General features: G+C 42.3%; 1 protein-coding gene across 1 annotated transcript in view; it reads right to left on the bottom strand.

The window, feature by feature from the left end:
* The window catches only part of SLC66A2 (solute carrier family 66 member 2), a 58,035-nt gene that overhangs the window by 1,840 nt on the left and 34,907 nt on the right, over nt 1-21,288 (bottom strand). The window contains 5 exon segments of the mRNA XM_054060822.1: nt 15,869-15,929; nt 15,932-16,022; nt 16,024-16,053; nt 16,055-16,081; nt 16,083-16,093. Of these exon segments, the coding sequence (XP_053916797.1) occupies nt 15,869-15,929; nt 15,932-16,022; nt 16,024-16,053; nt 16,055-16,081; nt 16,083-16,093 (220 nt within the window).

Below are 21,288 nucleotides of genomic sequence, written 5' to 3' on the forward strand. Positions count from 1 at the left end.
TGTTTTCTGGGCAACTGATGACAATTTAATTGTGAATCTGTGCTGGCACGTTTGGAGATCCTCACTAAAAGCACATGTTAAACCTGGCAGATCAACTTAACTGCTCACTTTTGACAGAAAGGCAATTAAGAAATGCCACAAAATATCTGAATAGGAATTTAACATGCAAAGGATATTTGTCACATATAACCCATGAAGAAAGCCATCATGGGTTTTAAAAGTGGGCCCCTTGTGCAGTGCAGATGTGGAGGAGAAAATACACACTGTCAGGAGACATACAGCCTACAAGAGTTTACTCTTCCAAAGAAAGAATAATCCCTGGGGGAAACCTTATGGACACACACAGTTTAGCAGCGCCACAGGAGGCAAGCACTAGAAGCTTACCTCTAGCTGCATCACATGCTGTGCTGAGTTTGCCAAACCAATTCTTGGTTTTTGCTAGGAAGCCACCTGTGAACTCAGCATCATGCTGGGTAACTTGATGCATGCTCCAATAGCCTTTGCACATTCCAAAAGCCTGCTCTTCAACTTCTAGATCAGACACTCAAGAAAATCAGCATCATGCCTGGGGTTCTCATTAGGACATGACAATACTCTTTAAACAAGAAAATATCATTTTTTCCTTGGAATAAATGATTTTTAAAAATGTAACACATAGTTTAAAGAGCTAACGCCAGGAGTCTGTCACTGAACCCAAAAATATACATCCTGCTCTGTGCAGCAGCTTGGACAAAACAGCAGAAAAAAACCTACAAATCACCAAGGTACTATAAAAATGCAAAATAAAAATATAAAACCACTCGATGTTCCACAAAACCTTAGTACAGCAGGGTTAATGCAGTACTCGCAGAGCCTAGGGCTCATGCAGAGCAGTGACTGTGGGGGCACTGACTGCTCTCCAGAGGAAAGACTGGGACTAGACAAAAGGAACACGTCCAGCACAGACCTAAAGGTGCATGAGGTAACTGAAAACAGCTTGGCAAGGAAGAAGTGAGAAGAGGCAATGAAGAGCACCAGAGGAAAGCCAAAGAAACATGAGAGGAGCAAAGAGGTCAGTCAGATGGGAAGGAGGTAGGAAAAAGAGACTGCAGCAAGGCAGGGAATGACAGGAAGGGAAGAGAACTGGGAACTTGGGACTTGGAAACTACCTGAATTTGGGGTGTACAGATGGAGGAGTACAACCTCAGACAAGGGTACTCAGGGTTGTATTGGGTTTGCAATGCTGGAGGGAAGGGAAGCTATCAAAGTGGCTTCTGTGAGAGGCTGCCAGAAGTTTCCCGTGTCTGAAAGAGCCAATGACAGCTGGCTCAATGACAGACCAGCCGCTGGCCAAGGCTGAGCCAGTCAGTGATGGTGGTAGCGCTTCTGTGATACCATACTTAACATGGGGAAAAAATCCCTGAGCAATGGCAATTGTGGAATGAGAATATGTGAGAGAAACAACTTTGCAGACACTAAGATCAGGGAAGAAAGAAGGTGAGGAAGTGCTCACTGGGGCAGAAATTCCCCTGCAGCCCATGATAAAGACCATGGTGAGGCAGGCTGTCCCCCTGCAGCCCATGGAGGTTAATGGTGAAGCAGATATCCACCTGCAGACTGTGGAGGAGCCCACACTGGAACAGGTGGATGTGTCCTGAAGGAAGCTGCATCCTGTGGGAAGCCTGTGGCCCCTTGGAAAGAGTAGCCCATACTGGCTGGCAGGACTTGTGACCCTGTGGGGGACCAATACTGGAACAGTCTATTCCCAAACCACTGCACCCCATGGAAAGCACCTATGGAAAGAATCCATGCTGGAGCAGTTTGTGAAGAACTGCAGCCTGTGGGGAGGACCCACGTTGGAGAAGTTTGTGGAGGACTGTCTCCCATGGGAGGGAACTCACACTGGAGCAGGGGAGGAGCTTCAGGAGAAAGAAGCAGCAGAGACAATGTGCAACGAACTGTCCACAACCCCCAATCCCCATCCCCCTGTGCTGCTTCTGGGGGGAGGCAGAGCAACTGGAAGTGAATATGAGCCTGGGAAGAAAAGAGTAGGGAGAAGGCGTTTTCAGATTTGGTATTATTTCTCTTTATCCTACTCTGATTTTGATTGGCAATAAATTAACTTCCATTATCTGAGTCTGTTTTGCCTGTCATGATAACTGCTGAATGACCTCCCTCTCCTTATCTTGATCCACAAACTTTTTATTATATTTTTCTCTCCCCCTGTCCAGTTGAGGAGGGTGAGTGATAGAGTGGCTTGGTGGGCACCTGGTGTCTAGCCAAGGACAACCCACCACACGGATAAAGTCAGGGAATGAGCAGAAGAGATGTGCACTGTCCCAAGGCCCCCACCTCATCATTCTAATGTCTGCAAGCAACTTTGAATGCCCCCAAGTGCCTTCTCCAATTAAGTACGTGTCACTCCTCCAGTGCCTGCCCTAGGGAGGGGAAATTCTACAACTGCTGTCAGTTCTCCTCCATCTCAAGCAATACTCGTTTGCACACACAGGCTGAAAGTTTCAGCTCACTGAGAAACCCATTGCGTGCCCTGCCCCCACTACCACATCAGAGGCCCGTGCTTCCAGAGGCTGGGAAGGAGGGCTGCATGAATTTTACACCATCAACAGGGCTTCTGCCATCCCTAATTTCCAGATACTCAAGTGTGATAGTAATGGTCCTCCCCCCTCATGTGGGCTGTGCCATTGCCTTGTCCTTGTTGCATACACAGATGCCATTCACAATAATGCAACAGTGCATGCGTGACTGTTTGCATGGATACACCCCATCACTGCTTTCATACTTCCAGCTTTCATGTAACTTCAGGATGCCACACGGGACAGAAAAGCCAAGTTTTGTCCACAGCTTCTCAACTTAACCTTCAGTTTGGGAAGAGAGGTAGTTGTTCTATTTATTCTTAATTTGGAGGTAGAAAAGAAAGAAACAAACCTATCTTTGGCAGATAGCTGCCCCTTACCTGCCCCAGAGAAGAAAAGAGCAGTTTCTGTGCAGAAAGGGAGGGTTTAATTGCCCAAAATAAATGGTTGTGGGGAACTAAGAGGGAAGAAGGGAGAACACACCCAAGCCCTTCTTCCACTGCTGAAGCTCCACTTGCTGAATGAAGCTCCAGCCCCTTCTTGTAAGACATGCAAGGCTCGTTTTTAACAAGCTACTAATACAGCAAAGGGAGCAACCCTACAGTCTCAGCTTTCTTCCCCAGCAGGACTCTGCAGGCCACATGACAGAAAATCTGAGAGCCACATGATGGAACAGCGGCTCCAATGCTGGCTTCCAACAGTGGTGAACAAGCCTCTATGTGGCTCTGTTCTTTTGCAATGTCATGTACCAGGTGCCACTAACTGGCAGAATACAGCCTTTTGGCATACATCTGTTCCTTGGCTTCACCATGCAAGAGAAAATGCTGTGCTGTTAACATAGACAAGGCTTTGCTGCAAGAGGGCCAACCATAAACACTGTCTGAGACTGGAGAGCACAGCACAAAGAGGCTGAATGCAGGAAAAAATTCCCAACCTATCTCGTAAAGACCAACTTCACACTATATTCCTGACATCTGCAAAGACATGTGAGTGAAGGTGTTTTGCACAGCACTGGCTACACAGCTAAGCAACTTCTAGGAGTAAATAACCTGATTTCTTTCCTGAAACAGACCAAAGCTACGTTTGGGAGACAGTGAAAGCAGGAAATGCTCACTTTGTTGATCTTGAGGATATGGTCTAGTAGGACTACACAACTACTCTTTCCACAAATGAGTGAGCAGGTTAGGGATGAGCAGTGCCAAGGAGCAACTTGCGGAGGCAGAAATAAACAAATGGCAGCATTCAGTTGTGTGACAACAGAGATGCTAACTGGAGGGACAGGAGGAAGGAACTGTGCTGAAATAGCTGGTATTGCCAGAGGCTGAAGCAGACTTCTGGTAAAAATAGTACTTCCCAGTAATATAAATCAGTACTGCAGTATCTAATGACAACCAACATACTAAAAGCAAGTGCCTTCCTTACAGCTGAGCTTGTTACAAGTAATTGCTAATCTAGTAAAAGTCATTATTGGGTCTGTGTAAATTGCAGTTGACAACAAAGAGGAAAAGCTGGTGTTATTTCAACTGCTCTTAAAATCTGAAAGAGCACTTACTTATTCTGCTGTTGGAAGTAATTTTGAGAAAGGCACCATCACTTATGATGAGACACTAGAGCAGGGGTGTGTTGCTAAATGCTGTTTTTCAAAATGGTAAAAATTCCTTACAGTGCTGCTGTCCTCTGCCACCAACAGCAGATTTCATAAAGACACTGTACCGATCTTCATTTGCAAATGGCATATAAATAAAAGGCATACAAATAAAAGGCATGCTGGAAACAGCATTCACCTTTCTCAAGGAACAACTTCCTTCATTCAGGTTCCTTGTATATCGCGTATTCATTCTGAAGTGACAGCAACTAGAAGTATAAACCAGCTATTAGTAGGCTGTATCTGCAGTCAGCCAATAAAACATAATTTTTACAGAATAGTCCTGAAATTATTCAGATATGAAAAGAGTAAAGTGCACTCAAAAAGGGGGGGGGGGGGGCGGGGCGAAACAAACCAAAAACTTTCTGTTGCTTCTCTTTGAGGAACTGTACTAGAGGCTGAGTAAATTACAGAACAATGAGATTAGCAAGATATTTAGGCTCAACCCCCCTCATCCAGGGCTAATGCTAGGTGAATAAAAACTTTTCAGCATCTTCATTCCTTCTGCTCAAACCCTGGCTGCATGAGTCTCATGTCTCTGGATTTTCCACTGGAGTCTCCGCACACTCTGCTGAACTTCAGTCACTTCTTGGTCATTTAATCTTTTTTCTTCCTTCAAAGAGCAAAAACTACTGAAAAAAGGATCTTGTATGAAGCTCCCTCTTCCACCTCCCTGGTAAACCAGCCCGTCTTAACTAGTTGCAACCACCCATCAAAATAACTTACAAACAGTAGCACATTAGCAGAGCATCAATCTGCAGAATGCAGGCTGGTACTCAGCATAAAACCTACACAAGAAGGCAGACACAGCAGCACTCGCTTCCCATTTGAACTCTAAATTTTCTCACATCAATGTTATGACTCTGCATGTTTGTAGCTTAACACATAAATCCAAACATAGCCTGTAAGCTGGAACACACAAAGAGAATCAGACATTAGACATTAGACAGTTAATTCCATTGGGAAATTCTGTCCAGATATTTCAGCACAAATAACAGGAAGTATGTGTTGCCCTAATGTAATTACATCCTGCTACAGTCACAAACGTAGTGCTAACTATGCTCAGACAGTCAACAAACTCAAAAATAAGAAGTTTTTTTCAGTACCAGAAAAATGAGTAGAATTTACTGGCCTTTGACTACTTTGAAAGTTTGCTGGGGTTTTGGCTTTTTTTCTACCCCAGGCAAGTGGACTCTTTTTGTTCAAGAACCAGTGGAAGGAGACCACAACTTCACATCACAGCGAAGTGTTAGGCCAAGATACAGGTGATGTTGGATTAAAAAATGTTAACTTTTTAGATTACCACAGTTTCAGAAATTTCTTCATATATTAGCTCTTCACTTATGTTAAAAAAGGTGACAGTTCTTTAAATGATTGGGGATATAAAAGCAGAACAAAATCATTTAAGAGCTGACAAGCTCATATTTCCTTCAGGAATGTAGTCCACCTATAGAAACTGTCTATTTTGAACACTGCATTTGGTTTGGGAAGCAAGAAAGAGTGTACAAGAAGGCCTGTCTCCTGCAACCTTTTAAGCTGTTACATCCCACAAGCCATTTGCATGGGAGATGTCTGGAAGAGAAAGCAAGATTCAGTTATAACACCCTGACTTTGGAAAACTTTCAGCACCTATTTGCAGCTCCAAAATAGTCTACTTAGAGAAGACAGAAAGCATCCATAATACTGCACTTCTATCAAGGTTGGCCTGCCTTCAACGGTGAAACACAGACCAGAGAATATGAAAATCTGAATGCCATGTTATTGTTAACAGCCACTGCACAAAACAACAAAAACTAATAATAGAAACACTTGTTCTTAACAAAAGCCAAACTAAAGCATAACAAAAGAAAGGAGTTCTCCTGATGCTAACCAAATTGTTTAGCCCACCAAAAAATATTAAAAAAAGTATAGAAGAAAAACGTTGGGATCAAATATCCAAAGCATCTGAAGTTTGAAAAATCTGTAAATGTGCATACCCTAAGAAACGTCCTTTCCGTGTGAGCAAGCATAGATCTTGTTTTCAAATATTGCACAGCCAGTTGGGATCCAAGCATGAAACTGGTTATCAGTCCTAGTGCTCTGCTTCGGCATAGAGCACCTTACCTCACTTTTTTACAATTCCTCTGAGGCTGGAGTAGCACTGACCATCTCCAGAGGGAGCCATTTGTCCAGCCCTGCAATGCTAGTAGGAGTTAAGAGGAGCATGCAGTAAGAGATCCGCAATTATTTTGGATCTCTGGAACCCAGCTAAAGTAGTTGAGTTGAAGCTTCATGCAATGCAATGGATACCAGAGAGGCTGCAATACAAGCACAAACTATCTGAAAGCTCCTGTCATTTTCAAAGACTGTATGTGTCACTGAGGAAACTTGAAATTGAGGATTTCTCTGTGGAACACCATAAAGCAAACAAATGCATAAAGATGCAGTTTAAAGTGTTGTTGGTGGCTTCTTTATTAATAGATGTATTTTATGCAGATTCACATATAAACAACAAAGTTTTTATGGAAAATAGGGTAAACAGTATTTGTCAATTACTTTTCTTCATGAGCATATGTTTTCTAAACTCTTAAGAGCAGCGGATGGCAGGAATTTTGACCACGCTTAGCACACCCACCCGAAAGCCAGTATTTATTAGAATATGTCTGTCAAGGAGAGTCGGGGGGAAATGACAAGGCACACCACACAGGGCTGGTGGGATAGGCCAGGATCACTGGTATATCCTCTGGCTATTTCAAGCAGCTATGCTGAAAAGTTTAGCCTGTAAGAGTCCAGAAACTGGTAACCCTTAACAACTACAAAATATTTCTAGTACTGTACAACTTATGCTGAAGAAAGAAGGGCAGCAGGTGGTGAAAATAAATCTCTTCTGTGGATCAGAAGAAAGACCTGAACCACAAATCACACCAGTACCCTTTCCTGGCAGGGAGACACAATGGATGCTGGCCAGACGACAAAAGGCCTGGGTCTGCTTAGACATCGTAGTACAAACACATATGAGACAGTCTCTGCTTCTGCTGCTGGAAGATTGAAAGCTTTGAGACCTGCTCCTATGCCAGGGAGCGGCTTTCCCTCAGGTGCTGGGGCAGTAAATCATGCTCTACACAGCTTGCATAAATTCAGTCAGATGCCAGTGCACACAAGTAATGTCTATTTAATGTAAATGGTGCAGAGTGAACCTAATTTACACTAGCCTTCAGCATGTCACTCATGAAGTTGTTCTGGAGTATCCTGTCCTTTCCCTGTCTCTCACCTCCTGCTCAAGGCGTTACAATCATGGAGCTGTAGGCACAAACTGCTGGCTGAATGCTGCTCTAGGTGCTCTCATGCTGCCCATCTACTTTCCATTGGCACAGCTAGCTGAACCAGTCATCTTGCCATCCCGGGGCCCTCACACCACCCACAGAGAGGTGGGCAGCTGGTGAAAGGGCCATCTTCATGCCCCTGCTGCCATGCAGCCAGCTGTCTGGCAGCAAATCCCAGGAAGCAGCGCTCCTTCCCATGGCTCACATCCCTGCAGGGAAAAATTGACTCCCCATACCCTCGCTGCTAGCAGCCTGCTCGCTGCCAGGAGGAACAACCGCTGCTGTGCCTCACCAATGCCAGGGATAAGGATGGCAAAAACAGTGTCCCTGTGTAATACCATTCAATGTATTTCCTTCTCTGGATCTAAATAATTAGGTTTGAGAGGTATAAAAAGGAACAGGAGGAATAGAGCCGTGCTTCAGCACAGCTGTGTAGCCCAAGGCTCAAATCATAACGCTTTTAAATCTTCCTTTCTTCCTGCCCTAGACAACAAAGAAATCATCTGACTCTTCATCCAATTTAACTTGAGGGTTAACTGGAGCACATTTTAACTTAAGGTAATCTGAGCACATTTTTTCCCTTCATCTTTGTGTAGTACCAGTATGTAACCCAAAAGCACTTTTCACATTCCAATTCAATAACTTCAGTACAAAGGTAACAGTCCTATCTCTACTTGCTTACCCTGTTCTAGATGACTAGTGTTCAGGGTTGTCCTCCAAAGCCAGCGCCCCCAAGGACAAAATCTAACAATATAACAGTCCATTACTTTTCATGAATTAATCACATCTTTCAGCCAGTAAAATGCTTCTCACATTCTAAGAAAACACTAAAGAAATTAAAATCCTGAACACATTAGTGTGAAAAATAACAATGATCACTCATTGACAAACATCTACCTTCTAGTCAGCTTACTGCCTGGAAATAAGATTTTTACAAGAAACAAAGCTCCACATTCTTCTCAAAACCACTTTACCATCATAAGGGAATACCCACCTGCAAACTCTATATGAGTTTATGTCAGCACCTAAGACTTCATACAAAATGCCAGGTTTTCCCCTTTCCTTCCACATGCATGTGAGCACTCAGAGATACAGAAGTGAAGTGACAATGATGCACCAAGCACTTGTGTGTTGTTTCTCAAAGGAAAGCCCTGCAGAAAGGCTCTGCCACCACAAACCAGTGCTTTCTGATCCCTTTCCCATGTGCGTTACCACTGACCTGCAGCACTGCAGAGCAGTGCTTTAAAAGCTGTGCTGTGGACAGAGCTGAATGCTGTACAGAGGAAATAAAAGCATCACAATCCCATTTTTGTTAGAGAAAAAAGACACTTCTAGAAAATTTTCATCTTTCAGGTGCCTTCACGATAAGATCAACCCTACCTTTTGTGACTTGGCAAGACCTGAACCTCTACTATGGCAAAATACCTTGCATGACGCTTCCTTGCTCCCAGAAAAGTGCCCAAACTTAACGGAATGTTTTTGTAATATAAGTACAATGAATTTTCTCTTGTATTTCAAATTTTCAGGGCACAGAGAAAAGCACCAACTAAAGAGAGCACTGATTAGACATGCCAGCAATGGTTTATTCCTATTACTGTAAAGAAGCATTGAACTATTCGTAAAAAATGAATGCTTTTGGTTTGAAGTAATTTGCTTTGAATTTACTTTTTTGAATTGATAGAATGAGGACCCAGGGGAAGAGAAATGAGAAAGACGTTCAGTATGTGCAACAGCTTTAGCAGTCCACATTGAGCTACAATCTGGGTGATGTTTAAGGGAAGTAGATATTGCTGCTTACACTACCAGGAGTGCTGAAAAAGCGAGGGAAGGAGGTCTCCCACTCCCTTCCGGGTTTTTCCACCTGCCTCTTCCTTAATTCTCTGATGTGTTGAGTGCACGGGGCACAAAGAACTGTCTTTGGAGCCTCATATTGTCCTGCTGCATGAACAGCTATGGGCAGACACAGCAGGCAAGCACAGAGTGACCTCAGCACAGCAACCCACAGGCCCACACCTCTGCAGAGAAGAAAACAGGAAGTGCAGTTTCTTGAACGCAGAGCACTGAACAGGGAAGGAAAGAACATGGGATTAAAGGCAGTGAGATCACAGGTCTGCTGTGACTGAAGAAGAGGGTCGGGAGAAGAATCTGTTTACTTTCTGAGATCAGAACAAATGGTTTCAATCTATCTGTTCACATGCTGACAGAACTCTACCGTCAGTCTGAGTGCACTGAAGAGAGACCAAGCCTGTTTGCTTTCCTGATGTAGTAACATTGCAAAGAGGGAAGAAACTAACAATGTTTTGAGGACTAGAGACCACTTCATTCATCCTCCTAACTCTAAAACGACCAGAAGGGAATCTGATCTTCCTGATATCAGAATCACATACGAAAAGCAGAAGAGAGAAGAAAAGCTCTAAGTGGTAAGCCTTGCTGTTATACGAAAAAACTAGCATATCCAGCCATGAGAATTGTTTACTGATTATCCCCCAAACTCTTGCAAATGTGGATGCGTGTGCAGAATCCAAAAATTAGAAACTCCAGACTATTTTAGGTAAAGGACAGCATAAAGGACAACAGTAACCAGCTGATCAGGGCCACCAGAAGTGAAAGAATAAATGTCAAAGCAAAACAATTAAACAAGTAAAACTATCCCAGAAAATTCTAAGAATGCTGCTGGAGCCTCAGAAGCAATGACAACGGTTTTTGCAGACCCACAAAGAAAACTAAAGATCTGAGTAAAAGAATGGAGCATTTAGGAAGGCAAATTATACAATCACAGAACTGCTGTAAATTATTATAATAAAAGTTTAAAATAGGCAACCCATAAGCACACTAACAGACTGTTTGATTAACTTAGTTCGATAGGAAAGGCAGTGAAACTAAGGAATGGCCTATATAACATTAAGTATAAGTACAAACCACTTTAAAGTGGTGCTCATCATTTTGCATTTACTCAGCGTATTTCTGGCTCACACTTAAGACCTTGACTTCTCCATTGCCAGGGTCCCAGATTTACCTTATAGTCCTAATTTTTCTCTTGAAACCACTTTCTGTTTTTAACTTAATCTCATATGATTGTCTATACAATTCTGTCTGTAATGAAAAACTGCTTTTTCAGCTGGGTCAGCGATTTGAACCCACAGAACCATTCTGGTTTTCTCTTTTTTTTTAAACTAAATGCCCCCCATTTCTCATACTTCCACTCACTGCTTAATATATATAAATATATATAGCTGCTGCTATTTTAAGAGGCAGGCACTGTTATATCAGCATCTGAAGGCTACAAAAACAAAGCCTGAGAGAAAGAGTTCTCTCTCTTCAGTAGCTTCCTTGGTATTGAGTCCCTGACTGGACACAATGCACTACTAACTCAGACCACCAATGTACTGGCCAGTGTCTGCTTTATGTACATGACATACTCAAAAAAAGGAAATCTCTTATGGCAGGCATCCATTATCCCTACTCCTATTTCTTTGATTTTGCTCTCATCCATGAAATTTCTGTCCATGAGAAACAGGAGTTAGGAAGGGGAATCAATTACTGCCATTGCCTGCATCAAATTCTTTTAACTTTCCTTCTTTTTAACACTTTTTAAGTCTTTTTTCCAGATGAGTTCTCTTTTTACTTTGCTGAACCTCCCCGAAGAAGAAACAGATATGTAACAAAGTTGCTCTGTCCATTGCATCTGACATGTCTTTTCAATGGAAACTAAATTAAATGTTGGTTAAGAAGCTAATGCATAGCTAGTGCCCAGGCACAAATATCCTACAAACTCTTCCTACTTCTCTCTAGCTTAGGGGTTTGCTTTCTTTTAAACATCAGAACTCCAAAGAAAGTAACCTACTGGAACTCTTTTACCTATTTATTATTCAACAACTCATGCAGGCGAAAAAATCCCAAGAAAACAGAGGGAGTGGCATTTTTACACGCACTTGCCCAATCTCCTTAAATCTCTCTAAATCTCACTAGAGGAGATGGTCAAGATATTCGTTAGCCAGTCCTGAATAAAGCCTTCTCCATCTGTTCATCACAGCACCTGGCTAATCCAAGGACAGGCATAAAAAAATATAGCAGCTTGCATTAATCTTCACAGAGTTTGAATAAGCCAGGATTTGTCTCTGGGACAAACACTGTCCTCAGAAGTCAAAAGCTTCTCTATATCCAAGAGCTGCACATCTCATAAAGGAAAAAGCTCTACAGCCAGTACTAAATAAAAGCATCCCACAACAAAACTTTTATCTCCCTAAAAAACACTGCCTTCTTATATTTTTAATATTAGAGGAAAAAATGAAGAGGAAATAATATCTCAGTATATATGTTTAGTATCATTTCTTCCTTTCTTACCTATCTTTACACTGCACTTATTTCACTGGATACATTTCAGATAAACACCTGCTCCTAACTAGTTCACAGCTGTCAGCACACCTCCTAAAACATTTTCTGAATGGAAAAGCATTCTATAATTTGCAACTCTTGGCTTCAACAGCTTCTGAGACAATAAATGGTGATTATTTCTCCTTCAGTGACTTGTGGCTTTTACTCACAGGAAACAATGCAGTACCTCCACAGGAGGGACTAAATATTTTCTTTATTTCATCACACAATAATCTGATTGAATGCAGTAATGACATTTTCCTCATTCAGCCTTTTTAGTCCAGATTGCTCAAGACAGGTTCATATCAATACATAGACAGGGTACATGACTTTGCCAAGCTGTCTCTGGGCAGCAAAGTTTTGAGTCTTTATCCAATATCAGCAACAGAGAGAGGATGTGCAGAAAGAAGGTTCCCTTTAAGCAGACTGAAAACTGCCCATGGGCTAGAAAAGAGGCTTAGGGTTTATGGTTAGAATTTAGGGTTTCGGTCCAGGGTTAGGGTTACGGTTAGGAGTTAGAGGTCAGTGTTAGGGTATAAGCCCTTCCCTGGTTCTGTCCCTCTCACCTTGCACATGTATACGCAGCCCTCAGCCAGACACAGCACATCTTGCCTCGCATCCAGCACAGATCCAGGGAAGAGAAAACAATGCACACCAGGAGCTCACCAACTGCCCGCTGCAGGAGGACCTTGCTTTTTGGAGTCACATGCTTCCAAGCTAACCATTGATGGGCATATTTGAGTACCATGTGGCAGTCGTGACTTATGAGACTTCAAGATACACAGCCCAACTCAGTCCTACTGCCCAGACCTCTTCCATAGACCTTGGGAGATTCTGCCATCAGCAGCCCTCAACTCCAAGCACTGACTGAAAAGAAACTGTTGCTTCCTTGGGTTGGAGCAGCAGCTAACAGTCAAAAAAGGGTCACTGCCAGGTGATTTTTGATGAACTTTTATGAAAAACTTTCAGTAAAGGGCAGTTCTTCTTTCAAGAGCAGCTCTGCAGCAAGAATGCAATACAGCCAGGACCTTTCAGTCCACTCCCGTGCATTCCAGGGCTAACACATTCCTGTGTAGGCACCACACCCACCTACAGCTTTGTCACGGACATATAGACGAAACACCCTCCACTCCCCAGCTTCAGTGGAAGGAGGTCTGATGGGATTATGAATGGTGCATAATAACACCAGTTTCCCACATGAGTCCGTGGTTCCCACAGAGATGAGGTTTCTCTCCTCCTCTGTGTAGAAGCATACACTTCCTCCCTGCAGAAATGCTGTTGTCCCCACAAACATATGGTCTTACAATGAACAGACCAGTAGGTCTCTACCTGCATGTGCAGCAGCACTGCTGCCAGATCTAGAGCCAACCTTCCCTCCATCTACACTGCCTCACATTGAATGCACCTTTTGACTGCAGTTTGTTAGAAGGGACAGCAACTGGCAAGTGTCTTAGAAGGAGTGGAGACCCAAAGATAAACAGCAAGGCACAGTTCTTGTCTGTATGTTTTTTGTTTTAGCAGCCAGTGAGCATCTGGCAGTGAGCATCTGAGGAGCATCAGAGCCCAAATGTGGCAGAGTCAGCATCTCTGTTCTCCTGGAAGATGGGGAAGAGAGTGGTTTTTGATATCAAGATCTTGAAATATTTTAACCACATAATATAAAAAAATCTTACAAGGGATGAGTAATCTTCTAGCCTCATAATGTTCTTTTTTTTTCCATAGAACAGGATGTCTCCTAAGCTATTCCAAAGATCCTAAATTTTGAGGTTGCTTTCTTCCTTTTTCTAACCAACGCAAACATAGTCATGCCCATGATTCATCCTGACAACTACTAATGTCATTAAATTATTCTTTTACTAGGTGACAGGACAGACTAGTTTAATTCTTAAGCTGAATGGAGATTAAGTGATTCTTTCCTTCATAGGTATTAACTTGTACCACAGTTCATTAAAAAAACACTTCTATCAAGGTTAGTACCATAATTAATAGAACTATGACTGCACTATTTAGGTTTGCAAATATTCAAATGTACTTAAATGCTTGAATAGAGCTCTAAGTTTCTTTAAGTACTAAATCCAAAGGCAATCAGATTAATTGTCAAAGAGAACATCATGAAATTTTCTGTTCCTTTGACTGGCTTAATTCTGTTTGCTTAATAATGAAAAAATTTCCACCCTTCAATTAGCAGCCCACTAGGGCATACACTACCATCCCTGTTACTCAGCATGCATCTCCTTTCTGGTTTTACTGTTTCCGTCTCTTTCCAACGTCTTTCCAACAGAGGAGGAAACTACCAGACCTAGTAGTGAGAAAGCTACAAAAGCAAGGAAAACAAGACAATTAAGGAAAAATGAAGACCTAAATAAAATTAAGAAGTGAGGAGCAATACCCAGCAGAATAGAGATATGAAAGAACTCAAAGACTCATTCTGAGGAGTACCACAACGCACGCAACTGTGATTCCTTTCACTCCAGCATGCCCTGTTTACAACAAACATAACTGACTTAGCTGCAGATATCTTCTGGGATGTTTACCTCAGACACTGAGCACATTTTCAGTAAGGAACTTTTCAAGCAGTAGTAGACTGAAATACAGAGGCAAGGTGATGGCAGCCTTTCACAACATACTGTCAAAAGGTGGTTCTGCCTGCTCATCCCATTACCAGTCTAATGGTCTCTAGTCTGAAAGTTTGTTTGATCAGAAAATGATTGCTACCTTAAGCATGAGACATCCTCAAACTTCTTGTTTAAACAAAAAGAGGTGATGGGGTGGCAGAAGGGACTGTAGGGTTATTTGTTTGCTGCCTTCTTTCAGAAACTACACAACGTTTCAGGAGTCTGGCAGGACACCTTGATCAGATGTGGCCACATACTTGTAACTTTACTCTCCATTTCTATTTTGTCAGTTTACATTTAATGAAAGGAATTATTTGCTAAAGTAGAAATAGACCTAACATATTAAACTGCTGTGGTCCCACTTTGCTCCCAACTCAGAGACAGATGCATGCTGCTGCTTTTCTCAGCCAAGCCATGAGGACCTCCAAACACCTCTCCCTCTGGCAGTAGTAAAGGCTGTGATATTTATAAAGGACACTGGCTCCCACTCTTGTACCACAGCTGACTACTGTGGTTAAGAAATAATCACCTCCAACCAGGATGTGATAATTGTCCAAAAGATCACAAAACAGAACAGCTTAATTCTCATTGCGCTCCCCATTAAGCTTAAAGGACATCTGACATCCATTTTATTTTGCCGCTGGGGCTTGCTAAGAGCATGTCTGGCAGCCAGCCATTACGACCCAGCTGATGGGCAGAGGATCACAAGTTCAATTGCTTCTGGCAGTGCAACCATCCACATGCACATTATTTCTGCACTGAGCAGAGAGCATCAGCTAGCTCCCATCTGCACCCATGCAAGTTCATAAACTTAGTCCTTTGAGTAGCCTGGCTGGACTGTTACATGCTCCCTCCAGTGCTTCCAGGACTGGAGTCTCTTCTCTGTTGTGCTTTTACACAGAGAAGCAGGCACAGAAAAGGAAGTTCAGAGGAAGTATTTCCAACAGCTCCTTTAACAGAAGGTAATACACCAAACTAGTATTCCTTTTCCTCTTTATTACTTTCCATATACAAGCCCTCTTTAGTCCACTGCTGATAACAGTGTAGCACAGCTTGAGTTACACTACAATATGTTGCTAACGGCAACAGCAGTAGTTCTACATGTTTATTTTTACTAAACATTTCACCTTGGAACTGTCCCAGCTGGCTTGACAACAGGTCAGACCTCAGAGGTGTAATGGAACTCCCCGCTGCCTTCAGCAGGTCTGCACAGCTCCTACAGACAGAGAACCCCTACTCCAACAGCTTCTGCATTTTCAAGTAAAATTTAGAAGATGACACTGTCCTGCCTAGAAAAGTATTTCCGTGCTACACAAAAATTTTACCTGCACACCCTTACTTGTTTTACATAAAACAAACACCATACCTCATTCTTCTGTAGATCTGTTTTGGTAGTTATGGTAGAGCTGAGGAACACCTACATCGCTTCGGTGAACACTGCAAGGAAGCCAGTGCTTCCACAAAGAGAGATGAGTCCAAGCCAGAGGTAAGTGATGTAACCAGTCACGCCAGTCGAAGGTCAGTACACATTGCACGTAGTCTGTTAAACTTGCTCCAATGCCAAAAATAGTTTCAAGTCAAAATCTGAAACAGAAATAGGAATGGAAGAAGAATGAAATCTCTTTTTCCCAACCTGACCCAAAGTTAATCAGGGTCAAAGTGAGAATTGGGACGGGAGCCACTGTCAGCTCGAGGGCGGGGGAGGTAGAAACCAGGTTAGGGTTTAAAAGGATAAATGAAATAAACAAGCAAACAAAACCCTCAAAACAAGTCCCACCAAACTCAAAACTAGTAAGAAAATAAAAATTAGGAATCGTGATATGGAAAAAATTTTTGGTGAGGGTGTTCAATAAAGATATGATACAACAAAGACTTGCAAACTACCAAAATATTTTACAGAGATGACTTTAAAGGATGAAAGCCTTTGACCTTCAGGAATTAAACATGAAGAACTCTGGGTACAAACTCTAGCAGAGCTGGCATAGGAAGCGTTTCACCAAAAACTTTATAATACTAAGTACAGGCCCCCAATCACATCAATGCAAGTGGCTCTGTCTCTTAGGTCTACTTCAAACTGCCCTAATTCCAAGCTCCCTAGGAAGTCGTCTGAAGTTCACAGCTCTGTTCCCTGGTGTGGTACAGCTGCCTGCGGTGAAGGGCAAGCCGCTATGTGCAGCTGGTACAGCTTTTACTGAGATAGGTGCAAGACTGAGACAAGATATCCCCCTGGAACAAGCCTCCCACAGACGTCACCACTTTCACTCCAAGGGCAAAATGCCTTTGCCAGTACTGATGCGTGCAGAGTGCACACCATTTCTACATCCATCAGAACAAATGCTATACCACCAAACACAGTAATCCACTCTGAGAGAATTAGAGAAAGAACAAACCAACCATGCATTTGCTTGGCAGATAACAACAGCATACCACCAGAAACACGTAGCTATCTTGTTGATGACTAATAAAATATACAAACCCCATACTGCTGACTGACATAGCAAAATAACAAATGTAGTTTTTAATAATAAGAACTCTAAAACATCTGTTTCATTAGCATGTGCTGTTCAAGTCTTCCTTTCTTAAAAGGGAAAGGTCATTCAACTTTGTTACAGCGTGTAACAGGAGGCCATCTGGGACCAATACCTGAAAACTAGCAAACTGCTGGTAGCCACAGGCAAAACACCACGAAAGCACACTCCTTCCAGACAGTTCCAGCCCTAGAAGAGACCCTCTTGGCTCTCAAGATAGCTATGTCATCATCAAATCCTGGACTCCACAGCATTAGTTTGGATCTGGTTGCCATGTTGCTTTCGGCAAGCAGAATCCTTGGCTCATTCATTAAACCCTCCTAGCAGCTGTCTGGGCTTCCCTGCATACACTAGGTTTACACTTCAACATGCAATTAGCTCCTGCTATACCAGCGGCTCATGTGCATATTCAGTACTGAAGCACTGAAGTCCATTTCCATTCACATAACTACTAATGTCCCTGAACCTAGTTTTAGGCAGCCAATAAATCTGGTAATTATGATAATTTATTCATTATCTTTTGTCTGAAAATCTTAAGTATTACTTCTATTATAATAACATACACAGATAAGAAAACTATGGTGTGTGAAATATGACTTCAGCTGAAGCAGGAGAGTCAATTACTAGCACAGAAAAGAGACTGAGATTCTCTTTTGCTCAAAGCTATCATGATCTCTATATAATCTCAAGTTCTCTATACTAGGCTATAACTAAGTTCTAGCTTCTGCTATAAATTTTGCTTGGTAATGTTTTCCTGAAAGAAAGACAAAATGAGATAAGAACAATTAAAACCTTGGTAATAGCCTTACAGAAAAACACCTGAAATATCCTAAAAACACCTAATACATATTTGCTAATTGCTCTCCTTCTATTTTTTTTTGTTTGTATTTTCCAAAATGTATTGTACTTTTCCCAAATGCAGAAGTCCATTTTAGGACTCTACACATCCACTGAAGTCTGCATCACCAAACTACTTCCAGCAGAAGTAAAACAGAAATGACTGAACTAAAAAAAAAAATGTAGAGAACAGCATACAAAAACCTTTCATATGGGTTTAATATCTCGGCCTTACTCGGAACCGCCTAAGCTATTTTTGCCACTCGATTGCCTCTTCTTAACCAAGGCTGAAGCTTATCTTCTCTGACAAATGGTTTCAGAAATTGAGAGGGAAATAAATTCATGTACCCATCACTTCAAGCTTTGGAAATAAACTGTGACTCATTTTTCCAAGTGGCTCCCTTCTCAAGGTGGTCTGAACACCTTAGTGCTGTAATAGGAACATATACTTTCAAAGAAAAAAAACATTGATGTGCCAAGTACTGTGATGGGTACATGCAAAAAGGCTTTTCCACTATTAAATCAAAAGGGAACTGTCTCTTAAAAAAAAAAAAGAGAGAGCTTTAAAAACAGAACAAAATCCACATGTGTGCAGCCCTGTCCCATCCTCCCTCACAGAGATCACATCTGCAGCAGACAGGAGAGGCAGAGGTATTTACAGCTGTCCCAAAGAAGATAGCCAGCGGAAAACCAATCAGTGCCATGGGCTATGCCACCTGAGGTGCAGAGCTGAACAAAGTTATACATATTACTACAAACCACTATCACATTTGAATGAAAATTATGGACTAATAAAAACAATATTGGGACTTATGCTCCGAACTCCCTCAGCAAACATCACCCTTTCTTGTAAAAGGACAAAACCATACAAAATCCCACCACATCACAATTTATTTATATCAAAAATCTTAAAATCTGTCCAAGTTAAATATGGATGCATATATTTCTACTCTCTGAAATGAGATGGCACTGTTTTCACAGCTCAGTTTATTCATTAGCTCCCCATCCTGCTCAGAGGACAACTCATTACATGAGCTGGTAACCATACTCAGTTAATGCAGTTCAAATGGTAACTTGCAGTCACCAACATTTGGGATTGATCTGAGCTGGCATTACTGCAGTGAAAGGTACTATATCTTATTACCTATGCTTTAGCTTTTTTAATCCACTCAGTGAGTTGCATTTTTAACATGTTAATCCACTGATAGATAAGAGATTTATGTTGGAAAATCCTCTTGATGCTGGGGCAGGAGCAGCTCAGCAGGTTCTTAGTGCACTGACTGGAGAAAAGTCTACACAGCTTGAGGGTGAAGAAAGGTAAGACTAGAAGATCTCCTCTGGGAAGCACACTGCACGTCAGATATGAAAAATGTAAAGCAGGCAGAGACAGCATTGCAAATAACCATGGTTTGCACTAGTCAGGCCAAAACACAAGCAGAAAATTCTATTCTTGTGTGGGACAGAGGCCAAGTGACACAAAAAAAAGAGTCCACAGTGTCAACTTTCAATTAAGGAGGACACAGAGGTCCAAACATTTACATTATTTTTAGTCAAGAAGCATTTTCTACGAAGTCAGCTACCATGCTAGTTCCTTTTGGGAAAGTGAAGCAGAGACTTTGACATCCTAAGAATTATTTACTGTAGCTCTCAATTTCTCTTGCTAGTTACATCTCATTTTGTGCCTTGACCTTTCTAATTCTGTACCTACACCTCTGCGCTACATTCACTTACGCTTGTCTTCGGTCATTTAACCCAGTTCCCACTTTTTGTTTGGCTCCTTCATGCATTTGAGGTCAAAGAAGAGCTTGCAATATACATTCCCTGTCTTAGTGAGGTGGGGGAGTTTGCATGAGCCCTTCGTACAGTTTCATGAAGGAAATGAAACCATTTTTTATTTTACTGTACTCCCTCCCTCTCCTTATAAATACCATGGATTCACAGTCATTCACCCAAACTGCCTCCCATAATCAAACTGTTGACCTCCTGTATGAAAAGACACTGCTCACTAACTGATCCTAAGAGCATGCTGGACAAGCTCTAGTCCTGAGTGCCTTTCCAAACAAGGTATCCGAGCAGTTAACCATCCTCCCCCTAGGGTTTATGGCTAAGTCTTGTGCTTTAGGAGAAAGCTGTTCAAAGACCCTTACAGTTTCCATTATCTAATTCAGGGCCACAATGCCTGCCCACCTGACCTGACTAATTTCTGTCACAGCGCCTACTCTCTGCAAGCTTATCAAAGGAGTCCAGGCAGAGCAGTCAGATGCCGAATTCCTCTCTTTAACAAACACTGGAATCCTAACCTCAGTGCTTTAGATGCTGTGGAAAGAGCACTGAAATGGTCATTCAGCCAACCTGTGAACAGCTTACAAAATTGTAGTCATGTCTGGGAATTATTTCAGGTTCTTATCTATAATCTGTTTATTGTAAAACGTACACAGCTTCAGGATACAGGAGCTGGAACCTACAACTCTGCCCTGCCTCCGAGTCTCAGCCACTTGGCTACAGTGCAGCAGGCTTCCCCTCACATACTCTTTCGCTTGTCTCAAGACACTTGCAGACTCTCCTGTAAAAGAGGTACAGTTCTGAGCAGCAGGCAAATACAATGTCCCTCCTCATACCAGCCTGTCAACAAGGGCAACTCTTTCAAAGATGCAGACTTGTAACCCTGGCTGCCAAGAGAAATTAATTCAGATCTCTCAAACTTTGAGTGAATGCTCTAGGCTATGCACAAGCACTGCACTCAGCAGTAGCATCAGTCAATTTTGCCACATTCTCTAAAGAGGACTTGGGAGGAATCTGCCATAAGGGTGAGGCCCAGGCACTGGATGCTGAAAAGGACTTTTACACTTGCAGTCCTCCAGCTGCAGCAAATCAAGCATTTGCTCTCCCCACCTAGCTCATTCTGAGCAGCTCCCAGCCAGCAGACAGGTTTCTGCAATCCTGTGTCTTGAAATTCCTGCGTACCCTACAGAGCACTCACGAAATAACTGGGGTGGCAAAAGCAGGAAGACTCTGCGTGATGGTTACCAGGCAATCCATTACTTCTTTTCACTCTCTCATCAACTACATAACCAGCTAGGCACTTTCTTCTTCCTTCCAGAAACAAGGAAGGAAGCAGCATTAGAGACAGACAGTGAGAACTGATACATTTAGATTTTCTTTCTTCCTTTTTTAAGAAGTGATAGAAACCTGCAAAATGCTGTCTGAAGCCAGCATATCTTTTACACTTGCTGGGACTGAAAAGGGACTTATGTTTCATGCATGGTACAAAATAAAAGAAATGAGAGCTTAGCATCAAAAACTCATGGGCCTGATCCAAATTGCGTTGCTTTTGAAAAAGATTAAGGAATCCACCACCCTGCGTGGCAAATCTTAATTGCAGAGAAAGTGGCTGAAAGCCTGACCCAAACAAAC

This window comes from Cuculus canorus, chromosome 2, assembly GCF_017976375.1.
Source record: "Cuculus canorus isolate bCucCan1 chromosome 2, bCucCan1.pri, whole genome shotgun sequence".
NCBI lineage: Eukaryota > Metazoa > Chordata > Aves > Cuculiformes > Cuculidae > Cuculus > Cuculus canorus.